The 15,158-nt window shown below is 43.5% G+C and overlaps 2 protein-coding genes across 4 annotated transcripts; both read right to left on the bottom strand.

The window, feature by feature from the left end:
• Positions 1-333: 333 nt before the first annotated feature.
• On the bottom strand, positions 334-4,319 carry LOC125751555 (membrane protein FAM174B-like). Its single transcript, XM_049030536.1, has 3 exons — positions 3,432-4,319; positions 2,404-2,535; positions 334-1,478 (listed from the first exon to the last, which is right to left on the bottom strand). The coding sequence occupies exons 1-3, from the start codon at positions 3,692-3,694 to the stop codon at positions 1,475-1,477; spliced, it is 399 nt and encodes a 132-aa protein (XP_048886493.1). The 5' UTR covers positions 3,695-4,319; the 3' UTR covers positions 334-1,474.
• A 555-nt stretch (positions 4,320-4,874) lies between these two features.
• Positions 4,875-13,718, bottom strand: LOC125751551 (repulsive guidance molecule A-like). 3 transcript variants are annotated; one of them, XM_049030525.1, is made up of 4 exons: positions 13,256-13,718; positions 11,056-11,171; positions 8,924-9,432; positions 4,875-8,344 (listed from the first exon to the last, which is right to left on the bottom strand). In XM_049030525.1, exons 1-4 carry the CDS (start codon positions 13,267-13,269, stop codon positions 7,670-7,672), a joined length of 1,314 nt encoding a protein of 437 aa, XP_048886482.1. In that variant the 5' UTR covers positions 13,270-13,718; the 3' UTR covers positions 4,875-7,669. The 3 variants fall into 3 exon arrangements, with proteins under 3 accessions (XP_048886482.1, XP_048886483.1, XP_048886481.1); XM_049030526.1 differs by lacking the exon at positions 13,256-13,718 and adding an exon at positions 11,375-12,301; XM_049030524.1 differs by lacking the exon at positions 13,256-13,718 and adding an exon at positions 11,286-12,301.
• Positions 13,719-15,158: the final 1,440 nt, after the last annotated feature.

The raw sequence follows: 15,158 nt of genomic DNA on the forward strand, positions 1-15,158 counted from the left end.
TAACCCCTAGAACCAGACACCCAAATGGTATTTCTCAATGCCAAGAACATACTTTGCAGTCTTGGCAAGGCTGGTCTTGCTAACATGCCTCCTAAGAACGAACTTGGGACGCAATGAATCATAGGATCGGTCTCATTTGGCGAGGATGCACCCGACACATACTCGATATATGAGGCAGGGCAGGAACGACATCTGGGGTTATTTACTGTCCTCTGTACTTCAGTTCCTAATATTGAAGCTCATCCTTGGCAAGGTAAGGTCACGAAAAAAGGGATACAAAAGATCATAAGAATAGTGAAGTATGAGAAACGCCTCAAGACAGCAGCACTCATGTCACAGTGCAGAGCTGTAGAGTTTATTAGCCTAATGCTCTTACACCTACATTCCTGGAACTACCATCTATACAATAAAAAGGCTGTATGTATGTTTGTTCTGTAGTTATACGACATGGTTTCCTACGTTAGAGACAGTATTGCATACATTTCACCAGCCACAGGGGCTATGGATAACATTTAAAATCAGACTAACTACAAATAGGATGCTAAACTCCAATGTTCCAGTAAAGATCGTGACGTTGTGAATCAAAATGGGCAGCTTTCGCACATCGCAAACACTCAGTGTCCTGGTAGAAAAATACTTCTAAGCTGACACAGCGGCGGATATTTACTAGAAAGAAGGTCCTGAATCTATGGTGCCCAAAGCACCAGTGGCATTGGCTAGTTACAACACAGGATCTCAGTAACGTTACAGAATGTTATACAGCTAGAAGGGGTCACAACAACTGGAGAATCTGTCTTTCTAGGTTATGAAGCTGTAAAGGAAAATAAAACCACGATAACATTACATGGAAAATAAGAGGAAAATAAGAAGTATGGCTTCTGAAGATCATAGTTATTGATACACAAAGTATTCTGGCCATAGGGAAACTTAAATTCCCTCTAAAACACCCTGGCGTAACAGTAACTGATTGATAGCATTAAGATAGAACTTCTGTTTCACACAACACACACTGAGCTCCTGGGAGATTTACTTACACAAAAATGTTATAAGAGTAGAATGAAAAATAGTTGGCTTGGAGAGATAGCCAATCAGATTTTAGAGGAGGTGGGTCCGAGCGACTAAAGGAGGCAGGACCAACCAATCAGATGTCTTGCTCCCGCCTCCAATAGTTTGCTTGCACATACCTCCTCTGTAAGTAAAACTCCCACTAGCACACACTGATAGACCTACAAATGTGAAGTCCAGTAGATCACCCATATCAACAGCTCAGACGCTGGAAGAACCGCATTATCTATGCAAGAAAATATAATGATTCTTCTGAAGATCAGAGAGATGTCTCCAGTAGTCTAGTGGTTCAGATTAGAATGAGAGGTAAAGGGAGTGAGTAAACTGAACAAACTGATTGTCCTTTTCTTTTTTACAATCCCTGCAGAAACAGTCGTGTAACTGTACATAGACTGGGTTACGGTGGTCTTCACCTGGCAGGGGGGAGAGAAAAATCAAATCAGTAGAGCACTGCAAACTGTAAAGGAGAAGACCGCTTTAGTGACAGAGAGGTAGACATACACTTACACAAGCTAAGATTTATATCTCTGAACATAAAGAATTTTACATATTTGAGTTCTCTGTGATGATTAGACTAAAAATGAAAAAAAGCTTGACTGAAAAGAACCTTTATTAACATCTACAGCACTGATCTACAGCACAATAAGTTATGCTTCAACCTGTGGGGGCAGTTTAATTATAGGGCCATTGTTGTAATTGGAGAGCAGAATAATGAGCTAATGATGAATCTATAATAGAAAATGTACACCTATTAAGCTGGGTTTAAGTATTACGGGTTGCGCCTATGCGCTAGTCATTCAATACTGAGATGCAGAAAATCTACCAAGATTTCTATGAGTCTACACAGCACTGCCTGTATTCTAATTAGTGTAAAAGCATGATCAAAATCAATTTACCTTTCAATACGTGAGCACTCTTTAAAAAGTACAATACTACCAACAGACCACCCACAGACCTAATTTGCTCTTCCAGGTGGAAAATCTCCAACTTCAGCCTCATATGTGTAGTTACCACCTCAAGAGCAGGACAACCACTCCAGTATAACAAGGAACCTTTTCGCTTTAAGTATTTCTCATTGCGTGAACAACCTGGACTTCCCACGTTTCGATTACTCTCCCGAAGCCACTTTTATTGACATTGCATCTGATCATCCAAAGACACATTATGAAAATTTCCCCCACGTTTAAAAATGGACAGGGAACCAAATTGTAGCGCCTCCCGGTGGAAAATGACAACATGTTAGAAAAGGTCATTTGAGCAGCAATGGACCTATGAAAAGAGACTGAGCAATGCAGCTTCGCATTAGAGATATGATGGAGGTCGGGGAGAGTGGCACACCTGTACTTAATATCGAAGAGGGTCGAGTCCTCCTCATCTTCGTTCTCCTCATTTAAAGGCGCCATCTCGATACGCTCCGCCGGCGTGGTGATGATGTCGTACCGTCGTGTTTTCCCCACCTTCCTCCCAGACCTTCAGAGAAAAGGAAGCATCCACACAATTTCACTTCAATACAGGGCTGTCAAGTTTGGTCAGCTGGCTGGCGTAAGATTTTCGATTCCAGACAGGCATTTACACCTATGTGACAGTTTTATTACCTTGTAAATAGTCTTTAGGGTTTGCAAACTACCCGATCACTTTTGATGCAGGTAATTTCAGGTTTATAACGTCATAATATAAATTTGCCGGAAGATTTCTTGCGCGACCGTTAGAGTCCGAAAGCTTGACTGTCACGCCAGATGCGTGAGAATTGGCAGCCCAGTCAATATCGTTCTGAAGTATAAGGATATTTGTAATCCAATATTTAAAACCAGTAAACCCTCCATTTTGTGAAATTGTTCCGATGCTACCTACCCTATTGAAATCCCCTCTTTTAAAACGATAAAGAGTATCCAATACCTTCCATAATTTGTCTTACCAAAAATACTCCTCTATTATACATATCGCGTCCATTTTTATTTACTAAATAAAACAAAACTAAAATATCACTAAACTAGATTCTTGATATTAAACAGGACAATATGGACATGCAGCAGAGGAGCTACACCTGCCGGACGCGCTGCCCCTGCGCCCCTCACCTGGAAAATGATGCCGATGAGCACGGACATTATACATAGGGATGCACATAAAATTATCACGCAACTTAACCTTTACGTGGCTAATTTGTAATTATTTCGCCGTACAAGGGTTAAAATACGCGTTAATTTCTTGTCTTAACAGCGTGAATGCGTATTTATTTTACGTGCATTCGCGCTGCCACGACTGGGAATCGCCGCGCGCATCGATTATGCGGTCAGTGCGTACTTGAGTGCCAGTTATGCGCGTCCCTGATGAAATAAGTGCAAATAAAGATCCGGCCGTGCTGTTACCTGTAAACCTTGGCGACCAGGCAGGTGATCAGGAGGACGGCGGAGACGCAGATGATGACGCCGAAAGCCCTAAGGGTGGCCAGTTCGCCGAGGAAGGGGGGGACGTGCGCTCCGACGCTCAGCGTGCCGTTCCGCGGCCGCTGCGGCTCCGGGATGCTCGCTGTCCGGTTCGGCCGTAAGCTCGGGGCCGGCATGGTGCGCAGCTCCCCATGCGCAGCCACAGCTAACGCAATAGCCAAGCAGACGCGAAGCGGGACCGGCATTTTGGATGCCCTTACCGTCGATTCGCTTTGCGGAGGTTATAACCTATATGGCGACCATTTTGCTAAATTCGCAATACGATTAGGGTTTAAATGGTAACTGACAATCCACCGTACAGCACACGCGAGCAGCTGTTAAATCCCCGCCGATGGGTCCCTAAGTAATTTCTCATGTACCTGAAACGGTGACTCGGTCTAAGGCGACTTTAAATATTAACGAGTCGCATCACAATCTGGAGTCCGCTCCGGGTTTTCATCAGCTCTCTCCGCGATCCTCCCTGGTGCAATCTCCCCTCCCCAGTGGCTTTATTTCGATGGATAGTTAATAATAGGACGCGCTAATCCAGCTAAAGCCGGACCTGCAGCGCCGGGTCCGGGTGTGCTGAGGATAAACGGGGATTTAAAAAGGACGAAGCCGCCGACGCTGCGTTACTGGGGAAGAAACGGATGAAACAGCTCTGGGCTGTTTCCTATACATATAAGGATATAAACCAATATATGACATGTCGTTATGTTTATTGTAATGCTTCATACTGTAATGATTTATGTCTTAAAACCGAGCAGTACTCATGGAGCAGAACTAAAGTGGTCGTGCGTCTTATGATGGTTCTTGTCTCATTCTGATCCGCAGATTACGGTATAATTAAATTCATCTCATTCATTTACGATGAATCAACGTAACCGGTAAACCAGTGCAAACCGGGTGATATTTAGTTGTGTGCTCAGTAGTTTTTAAAAGCTTTTGGGGAGATATTCCATAATGAACACCAAAAGCATGTTTACTTTTAAATTTTGCAAATGACGATCCCACATACGATCAGCTGTACGGTACAGCTTCTGTATTGTTTTATACAAAACAAAAGTAGCAATGTTCAATTTCAATGGAGAGTGGTAATTATAAATTGGGGCCACTAGATGGCGTATTGTCCACACCATATATTTTTTTTAGAGTAATACTAACGAAACCGCTGTTACTATCACGTTCGCTGACAACTAACTCCCTGTAACCTAACCACTGGCACATAACACTGAATAGTAAAATACTCCTTGTTTTGGAGACTCATCAGGACTTACTTGTGATATTGACTTAATTCATTAATGGCCTCTGGTATTTATACATCCACCTGTAAATTCTGTAGCGTAACATTTACATACAGACAGTATTATATAAAGAAAAAGACCGTTTCACAACTGTGTGACAATCTTTACTCCTTCTAGTTAAATCTTTCCACAATAAGACGTAAAAACAAAACCAGACTGTACAGAGTGATTATATATTCCTATCACAAATGGTTATTTTCCCCCCCAAAAAATTGCTTTTTTATGTTAAACATTTAAAGTATTAAACAGCCATTACAACTTCAGATGACACTGATTACCTAAACAGTATCAGCTTTGTGTCTGAGACATTTTTTAATCTACAAATTTCATATACATGTCAAAGTTCCCACGTGTGATTACATGAATGGACACTCAATGCTGAAATACAACAGCTTACAGGAAAAATCCACAAACATAAATGAGTCCAGTGTGTGCAAACTATGTTATATGGCAATCAACGTTTTTTCCCTATAAACAGCTAAAGAACACCGACCAGTTGACCTTTTAAATCAATACTGAATTTTCACAGCTTACAGTATAAAATTCACTCTCTTTACTGATCACTCTTTAATATTTGATATGCAACAACATAGCTGGAGGGTTTAAGATTTCAAGACAACTGGCATATCATACTATGTCACATACTGTCAGCATAAAATACAGTTTCACAATAAATAATGTACAGTATTATCTGGTGTTACAATCCAAACATCTTCTGATCTGGTTCTTCTTAATCCTCTTTTCCTAGCGAAACATAAAGTGCGTTTGTAGTTTAAGAGCGACTCGCAGCGCACGGGTTTTCCATTCTGTGTTCACTGTTCGGTGAGAGACAAACGTCTGCATGTGGCCTCATCTGTCCTTCCAGTCCCAGGCAGGGAGGTTGTTACGATCTCCTGACCCTCACGCCACAGTCAGCCAAAGCACGGCTGACAGGAGCACATCACTATTATAGTGCACTACCCAGAATCTTGGAACGGTCTTTCTGGCACCATGCAGGTCTGCAACATTCATATTTTCGCAAATCGTACTTAAATAAAAAATAATACTTACCTGCTCACCCCTCATACAAAACCCCAAAAAGAACAGCCTGACAATAATTCATTGTTCTTGGCCTTTTGTACAACCGCACATTTTATAAGGATATTTGCGGACAGTGCATTATCGCAGCAAAGCAGGTTCACGGTTAGTCGTGTTGGACTAACTTTCCCTAACCTTGGCCAGCAGGCCTGCTCCGTGCTCTCGCCGCGCTCCTCATCAATTGACGAGACGCCGTCCGACTCTTTTTTTTTTTCTTTCCTTTTTTTTTTTTTGAGTTGCTGTAAGTTATGTAAAGTGGTTCTCGCGTACAAGTGCTTCTTGTTCTCCAGGAATCCGCTTGGGCAGCTTTGATGGGAAGAGAGATATTGGCCAGGAAAAAAAATAAAGTCCAGGATCAGCAACGCAGCTCAAATGACCTTCAGTGCATTTCTCTTAGTAAAAGCTGCTGAAATCAGCCTTGTGTGTCTCCAGTCATGGAGAAGACTGACATCATGACACATAAACAAGAGTCCACACCTTTTAACACCTTATCTGCACCTCTGCACGTCTCCTCCTCCATTCCCATGGCACAGAATGGTCTTCAAGAAATTAGGAATAATGTGTCGAAGGGGCAGCTCTCCAGAGTGTGAAATTAACTACCACCATTAAAATCAGAGAACTTCCATCTCTCACAATTCATGGTCCCTTTAGGTTACCTGCAGCATCAGAATGTCCATTTAGGCCAAACCCAAAGCCAACAGTCCACCTCCCTCAAGCCCTGGCTTAGTTATCTGGAAACAGATCTTCTCTTGAGAAGCTTTTACCCCAGTAATCCAGTGGTCCAGAGAGAGACACACGATCCCCAGCGAGTCCAACAGCACGGGCGGATCCGCAGATTCACAGTCCCGTTCTGCTCTTCACATTTAACAATCTGGCCGTACTAGTATCTTCAGCTCAGGGGCAGAGAGCAGCCTCAATCTAGCACTGAGCAAGGGGACTGAACCACGTCTCTGAACAGCCACATCCCCAGATTTTTAAAACATTCATCTACAGTGAGACAGACATGTGTCTGTCGCCACAAGTGAGACAGACGTTGAAGGTAATACAGTATCAGAGCAGAGAGCTTGTGGGTGTAGTTACACTCAGAAGACATTAGCAAAGAAACATTTTCATCTAGGAATTAAATACACTTCTTATTTTAGACACAGGACATCTGGGTCTAAAACGATACTGTTGTTCATCACTCATAGTAATTAGATATAAATAGTCCTGCACATTAAACCACTTCTGACTTGTCATATTACATACTTGTATACCCTGCTTCTTTCTGTAATGTGAACAGAGAATTCACTGTCCCATTTAATAAATAATAATTGTAACAACATTATTGAGTCACAGCACACACAAAATATTAATGACTCAGAAAAGCTGAATTTTTGAAACCCGGAGTTTTTCTGCAGGGTTTCCCTGATCCCAGCTGCTTGCTAGAAACATGCTGTCTACAGACATATAGGTGCTTTCCTTCTCTGAATGGGATGACATCGCAGGACATGTCTGCGGCATCTCCTCATTCCTCTGGAGACCCACACCAGGGCGGTGGTTCTGTAGGAAAAAATGGTAATGCGACACAGACTACTAGTAGATGAAGTTCTCCAGAACTTCGGCTGAAGGTCACGTGTGGCTCTGAAATGACAATTCACTGATAGATGGTCTGATGAGCTGGTCGGTAGGGCTGTGCCTGAAGCCTCCAGAAATGACTGAATGACGCTATACCAGCAGAGTAAGAGGGATCTTCTGCAGGTTCGGCCCACTGGAGGCCATATGAAGGGCGATGGAGGTGAGTGACTATGGGTTCGTGGGTCAGCCCTGGATCCACAGGACAAACAACAGGAGGCCGACAGAGCCGACAAGTGAATAGCAGGCATGCGTTGCCGGTGCAGAGCTGCCTGCTTTCCACACGGCTTCAAAGATATGATGTTTGCTTTTGTCCGAATGGAGCGCTTTCGCGTCCTCGAGAGCGTAATAAGCCGCCATAGTGAAACTGACGTCTCCAGAAGTGAGGAGGTCGAAGACGCAGGACTGGAAGTAGAGATCTTCGACAGGGAGGCGCTCCTTGCACGTGGCTGTGGCTGACGAGTAGGTGAAGCCCGTTTTGCTGGTGGGGGCGTGGCCATCGTCAGCCGGGACCGCAGAGGCACCGAAGCCGATGCGCTGGCTGAGCGGGCAGCCGTCCCGGCAGAGGTACAGATCCTGCTCGTCCCTCTCCTCCAGGGAGTTCACCACCTCCTTTGGCATCCGCACGGCGAACGTCAGGTAGCGGCCTACCTGTCGGACCACAATGGTGGTGCCGATGTACCGGGCCTGGATCTCCACGTGTTGACCCGGAACTTTCTCCAGAATGGCCAAAGCGCTGGCCCCATGCTGGTCACCTCCGTTCTTGGAGCCGTCTGCAAATGCTGCTGGAAGCTCGTCCGTTTCAGCGTGGTACATCTTCTGCTCTACACATTCCTGGAAGTTCTTGAATATGATGGTTAGCTGTTTGAAGAGGGAAGTGTAACTATTAGTATGCGTGTTTGTTTAAATGATTTGAATGCATTTATTTGAAATAAAACATCTTTCTTTGAAGACCTCAACAGGCATGTCTCTGCTTTGGACCCCACAGACATTTAAAATCTTTCTTTGTTCTCTCTATTCGTTCATGTCCCTATAAACCATAATCACAGGCATCGCTACTCAAAATCTAATGGGCAGTGCTAGGAAAAATGGAGCCATGTTGCAAAGAGCAATAACAGACTAGGCAAACAGGACCAGAATCTGTGACTGGTATTGATGGACTAATCATGTGCTCAGTTCTTATAAAACCTGGAGCTGGTAGTTTGCCGCGTCAGACCCTCCTAATGAAAGGTTTTGTCCCCTGCAGAGCCCACAGTGACGGCTACAGACAGAGAGTAGGGCAGAGAGCCGAGCTCCTCGTCCACAGACCTCTTCTGGAGGTCCCTGAAACATGGAAGCTGATGATTTATAGCTTTATAAATGTACGTTAGGAGTGAAAACAGTTAGTGAGTGGGGTTGGGTGACTTAGGTGCGCAGCATCTGACAGCAATACCTCCTCACCTTACTGGTGGCCGTAGCAACAGCCCCAGGCAGCACAGGTGTGTTGGTCACCTGGACGGAGAGGTACTTGTTGTGGATGAGAGGCCACGCCCCCTCCACCCTGCAGGTGTGGAAGTCATCGCTGAAGGTGCGTAGGTGCGGGTCCCCGAAGAAGCCACAGTGCGTGTAGTTGGGTGGTGCCCCGTGGAGCAGGAGGCTGCGCTCGTAGTGACACACCTCTGGGCCATCCGAGCGTTCCTGGCTGTCAGGGGATGGCAGAGGGGGCGGGGCCGGGGTGCGGGCACGAGAAGGGGGCGGGGCTGCCTCTCGGGAGCAGTTGTGCTGTCCCATCAGGTCCTCGACGCCGTGCTGCGCGGAGTGGTAAGTCAGGTCACCGCGGCAGGCACGTGCCGTGCGCCGCACACATGCGTCATACGCCCTCAGCGCCACGCAGAACTCCCCGGGCCCAGAGCTGGCGGCTGAGGCCCAGAACTCCGAGTTGCACCTCAGGATCTTACACTGCAGGCTCACTGTGGAGGGAAACACATGTGAAGGGAGGAAACTGCAGATCTGCTGGGGGATGAGGTCTGCACAGGGAAACAGGAAGTGAGAACGTGGAGGAACAGCAATAGCCGACAACAAAAGGAATAATGGATGTATGCATGTGTGATTATGTATAGTCCTGGTACAGATTTCTTCCCCAAGGTACAAACAGCATTAATGTACCCCCAATGGCACACAAATGTTCCTCACAGTCCTTTTACCGACAGTTAGGGAACAAATGACAGACCCTTAAGGGTACAGCCTCCGTGACAAGTAATTGTATCCTCAAAGGTAGAAATTGGTACTTTTTTGATGACAGCATATGGTATGTATTAGCATATCCATCTGCCTTCATTTTAAGAATAGCAGCAGTGTATTTTTTATTTAAGGCATCAGGACAGCAATAAATTAAACCAGTATAAACAGATTAAGTGAAGTACTGAGTTTCATTGCATATATGACAATAAAGACAGATCGCGTGTTTTGAGGCAGGCACACGTCAGGCAGACCCTGACAGCCTCCTTAAAGACCCACACTCCCATTCCCCTTTACTTCCCTAATCAGTATAACCAGAGACATTCTAGCAATGCTTCCCTATGCTGTTAACCAAAGTGGACAGAAGGTATTAATCTGGCCACTACAGTTTGTAGCTAACAGCGGAGTCAAGTCGGTTAAAAACCCAATTAACAGCAGAAATTTCCCAGCGCACTGCTAAAATGCATTAAAATCAATAACGTTTTCTGCTGACACGAAGAATCCCATCTTTTTAACACATTGTCATGCTGTAATAAATTCTCGCCGTATTACCCACAATGCTCTGCAATATCTTGCACCATTAATTTGGGGACAAGGCTGGATAGCGCTGTTTAAGCCAACAGCCGAAATCTCCATCTGTAACTCAAGGCTGACTGGAGGTGTAATAAGAGCCTGACTTTAAATAACGGAGCAATTCATCACCCCTGTTGTACCATTGGGTGTTTTCGCTTCGTATCCACACAGATCCTTTGAACTCAGTTTTTAGCTCTAACTTGATCTGAAAGGCGCTAACGCGTGTTGCGAACCTATTATCTTCATCTCTCCATCACAATTTCTTCAGAGGTTTAGAAAAGCGCCGTATAAATATGTTGTAATAATAATAATAGTAATAATAATAATAATAATAATAATAGAAGATTACATCAAGCTGACCTTTACACTTGCTGGTGCCACTAACAGTACAAACAGAAAATCATTCATAAATGTTACAGCAAGACGGTCTGCTGAAATGTGCCTTCAGCACAATATCACGGCTGGCCTCACCTCTACTGGTTAAAGATGAAAAATCGATACAACGTTATTTTAGTTAATGTTCACAATTACAACCCTCCTGGATGACAGCTTCCGTTTACGTGCATAAAAAGTATTATTAATATATTAAACACAAACCTGTTAAACGTAAATAATTCTCCACAGAAATTCCCTCCAGTCCTCCCATCCGACTAAGTAAACTCAGAGAGATAATGGAGATTCGCAGGGAAGACAGCAGACACTTAAAACTGGTATATATTATACTGGAATTTACCTTTGACGAAATCCATTAATCATTAAGGAAATGAAAACTTTTACCTTACCTGAAGGGCAGATGTACATGAGCAGTACGGCGAACTGCGAGACTGCCCGCAGTGAAGGTCTTGCTCCTTTCCCCATAACCATCCATCCAGCTCGGGGTGGCCCTCGTTTCCTCTCCCTGATTAGATCAACGAAAACGGTGGCAATCCCTTGTGTTATTTCCACTGCAAAAAATCACGGAGGCTTTAAAGCACCTGCATGAGTGCATTTTTTTCCAGTGCCAGCACCTAACCTCGTGTTAGTGTATGAAGCTCTCCTTCTCAGATCAGGGTGAGGGAGTTCAACTTTCGGAGAAAAAAAAAATTGCGAAACGTCCCTTACCGGGGCTGTTTGGGAGGCGCAGCCCACAATCCTCCGGTGAGAATCCCAGCCTTTTACCCTCCACCGCACCCCACCCGGCCAGGTTTCACGTTTCATCCCGACTTTGCGTATGGAAAAGTGCATTTTCGATATTACACACGAGGCCGGTTATATAGACCCGTTTTTCAAACAGTAAAATATCTATGTTTTGACTGTTTCATCTGAGGGGCACTTGCTTAAAAAATAGCCTACAGAGTCTTCACAGCACTTTGTTTTACCAGTGCAAACGTCCACGTTTCATACTTTTATATACCGAGAGATCTCGCCACGGCTCACTTTGCCAAGATTTCAGCCAACTTATTATACAGACCTTCTGTTATACCGGTTCATATGGATTGCCCAGGGGGGGTAACTAAATAAGTAACAGGTTATTAAAATGCACCTTTCCCCATCTCAAATTACACAGGACATACCTTCACTATTAACTTAACTATTTACTATTATATTTTTATGAAGCATGTCTTCATATGGCAGAAATATTTAAAATAGTTTTAAGACAGAGAAATCACGTCTTATACTCTGCATAGATATTTGGCGGAATATTTACCAGTTTACTGGTTGCAGTTCAAAATCAATTGTATGCTATGACTAACAGAAGCCTATATCTATGTTGCATTCATTAAAGCAACGCTTTTTTTTACACCCGAGAGTACCAGAACCCTAGCATGAAACAATATGACAGCTGCAAGGTCCATGAACTTGAGTCCCGTTTCCCGAATAATTTGTCCTGCCAAGATCACAACACAACCCAGACTCACTGTAACAGTGCCCACACTCTATAAAGGACCACATCATTACTCCTGAGGTTCCAGGTACCATTCAGGGCCTTCACTTTCCATGGTGCACATGTAGCATGCGAAAAAATGTTAAGAACAGCAATAGCATATATGTAGTATAATCGAGTGCCCTTCATTTTAATTTTGCTTATGTCACTGGTACCGTACAAGCCGACACAGTAAGACACCCCCATATTAAACGCTGAGTAATATAATAATTATAGTAACTCTCCGACAGGCGGCGCTTTTATGTCCACTGTTATGAACATACGCATCTGGAAATCACGACAAACACACGTGATAAACATACAGGTTACTCGGCACGTTGGGTAATTCTGAAGGATCAATTATACCTCCCAGGAATTAACGCGTAATTACAGAAACAGGGACTTTCTAGCTTTCTAGGCTGCACGTGACCTGCGAAACTCGCATTATTAACGCTTATATTAAACTGGCACGGTTAATTACCTCCACCACTTTTGCAATTAGCACAACTGAAAACAAGCTTAGAGTTCTAATATGAAATAACCTAAATGAAGATTCGTCAGAAGTAACCAAAGTGAGAACAGTCACTCTACAGTGCTGAATGAAACTGTTTCACTTACATTCCCTGAAATAAATCATTATATTTTATTCCAGCCCGGGTCTCTTAAAACCCAATAAACACCAAGCATTCCAATTCCAGACCTACGCTTTGGGGATTTTCCATATTAAAATTTGCAAAAGCGCAATCAAAGCAATTCATTTTATCTTTAATAATGTCTTCCGTTTATCTGCATGCTCAGTTGGACGCGTTCATCTGCATTCACTCAATCTAATACGCCATGCAACAGTAATTTTATAGGATAACTAATTATCTTTTTACAACAAAAGCAGGTTCCCGGTTGAGTTACTGGATTTTTAGTTACTGCACGAAGAACGAATGTGCAGCCGTATTTCCCCCAATAATAAAATGAGTAAATTGCATCAGTTACTTCCATATGAAAATACTGTTAATATTTAATGTTGAGTAGGCTAGCATTGTGAGGAACCTGGATCAATGTCATCTAATGACTCACCGTCTTACCTTTGTGGATGCATGGAGCTCTCCAGCCCAGATCCCAAGCAAGCTCTGCTGCGTACCCGGGGGGAGCCTATGGGCGGCACAAACCCCAATTCCAGTGAAATCCAGGCAAATGCTCTCTTGTATATGTGCGCCGTACTTCGTGTGGTTCATCCGAGCGGGAAAGGCAGTCTTCCTTGCATGCTTGCCCCAAGTGCTAGACAGACACCGTGCAACGAAAGTAATTTCTCACGACGTCTGGCGACGGTACTTGCGCTGGAGGTCCTGTCATCTCTGATTTGCAGCACACCAGCACTCTTGGCTCAGATTCTGTTTTACACCCTATGTTAGACATTCGGAGATCACCGAGTGTCTTGCTGTGACACTTATGATATGAAGGAGTATATATGTTGTATTTGCATCTGCACAAACTACCATTATTTAGTTATTATCAAACTGCCTCCGCTTTCTCTTATCCAGTGAGGATGTTGAGAAAGGCTTCAGCGCCGAAGGCGAGACAAACCGCAGTGCGCGTCGCTCCCGGGACAGCAGCGCACCTCGCCGCCACCAAGCCCCGATGCCTCGGTGCATGTGTAACTCTGACAGTCATTCAGCTCCATTAGATCATTAGCAAGATGGGAAAAATTTGACCCTTTTTGCAATTTGGATTAAACCGCGATGTTTTTTGAGGAGACACTGTAGAAAGGAATAAGATTCCTGAATTTCCCTCCGGCTATTATTAAAGTACCTGTCTATCTCTCTAACTGTATATATGCAACTAATTAAGCTATAAATGGCCCGTACCAGGTAAACGCAGTTCTTTAGCTGAAATGATGGCATTATTTATTTTTTAAATAAAAAAAAATTATATATATATATATAATATATATATAAAACCACCTGAACCCAAGACAGTTAACGTATGTTTTTGTGGACGAATCCACAAATATAACAGGATTTCTATACAGAAGCACAGTTTTCATTTAAATATTCATGTTTCACAAAGGCCAATTCATAAGACAAACTTGTTCAAGTGAGAATCCCCAAGCAAAGCTGACAGGTCTGAGAACGCGGTGTCCCCTCAAGCCTGTCCTCATCTACAAACCGCAGTTCATTGCTTATAGTGCCGCTTCGCTGGCTTGCAACGTTTTGCTGGAATTCACTACAAGTATACGGTACCGCAGCGCCGCACTTATTCTCGGTTCTGTGTCGATTTTTAACGCTCCCTTACAATTTTAAAAATAAAATAACTAGGTACCATGTATGGTATTTGCATGTATTTAGTCTATCTGGAGACCCGTACATTCAGTTTTATGAGTGGACGCCAATTACGCACAGAGCCAATTAATGAAGGCATTTGAATTTCATTTTGAATAGATTCGAAAATCACATAGCAGCAACATTGTTAAATAAACAGGAAAAAAAGCTTCAATTTGAATTACTCAGTCTTCAAGTATACACACTTATCAACGGATGTGTATAGGCTATATACATACAGTATACGTCTATATCTAATTTTGTCATGTAGGTGTTCGACAATTTTCTTTCTCCCTTGATCACACAGTATCCCTCCAAAGTGTCACCCTGCTTAATCTTGACAGTCCATCCAGTAAGGAAACCATGAAGTTAACATTCATTTAAAGACGTACAGACTACGGGTCCATACTGCAACTTACGAAACAGTGCAGTTTCATTCAGAGCGAATGGAAAGTGCATCAGTCACACAGTGTTTATCATTCTTGTTGGGTATAATTGTGCAGAGAGCAGTTGTAATTCCTGCTCTGAAGAACTGGCATTAAAAGTCATTTCCTACATGAATAAACACACAACAAATATTCTGAACATGTACAGGAAGATCAGACTGTCAGTGATAACGACTTTTGACTGAATACTTGAGGTATATCTTTGTACGCCGTCGGTAAGAAGC

This window comes from Brienomyrus brachyistius, chromosome 11 (genome assembly GCF_023856365.1).
Source record: "Brienomyrus brachyistius isolate T26 chromosome 11, BBRACH_0.4, whole genome shotgun sequence".
Taxonomy (NCBI): domain Eukaryota; kingdom Metazoa; phylum Chordata; class Actinopteri; order Osteoglossiformes; family Mormyridae; genus Brienomyrus; species Brienomyrus brachyistius.

Coding starts and splice junctions, on each gene's coding strand:
- LOC125751555 (XM_049030536.1), bottom strand. CDS start 3,694: ATGCCGGTCCCGCTTCGCGTCTGCTTGGCTATTGCGTTAGCTGTGGCT. Junction 2,536..3,431: donor CTGGTCGCCAAGGTTTACAG/GTAACAGCACGG, acceptor TTTTCTCTGAAG/GTCTGGGAGGAAGGTGGGGA.
- LOC125751551 (XM_049030524.1), bottom strand. CDS start 11,497: ATGCACTTTTCCATACGCAAAGTCGGGATGAAACGTGAAACCTGGCCG. Junction 11,172..11,285: donor GCTTCATACACTAACACGAG/GTTAGGTGCTGG, acceptor TGATCTAATCAG/GGAGAGGAAACGAGGGCCAC. Junction 8,345..8,923: donor TTGCTACGGCCACCAGTAAG/GTGAGGAGGTAT, acceptor CTCTTCAAACAG/CTAACCATCATATTCAAGAA.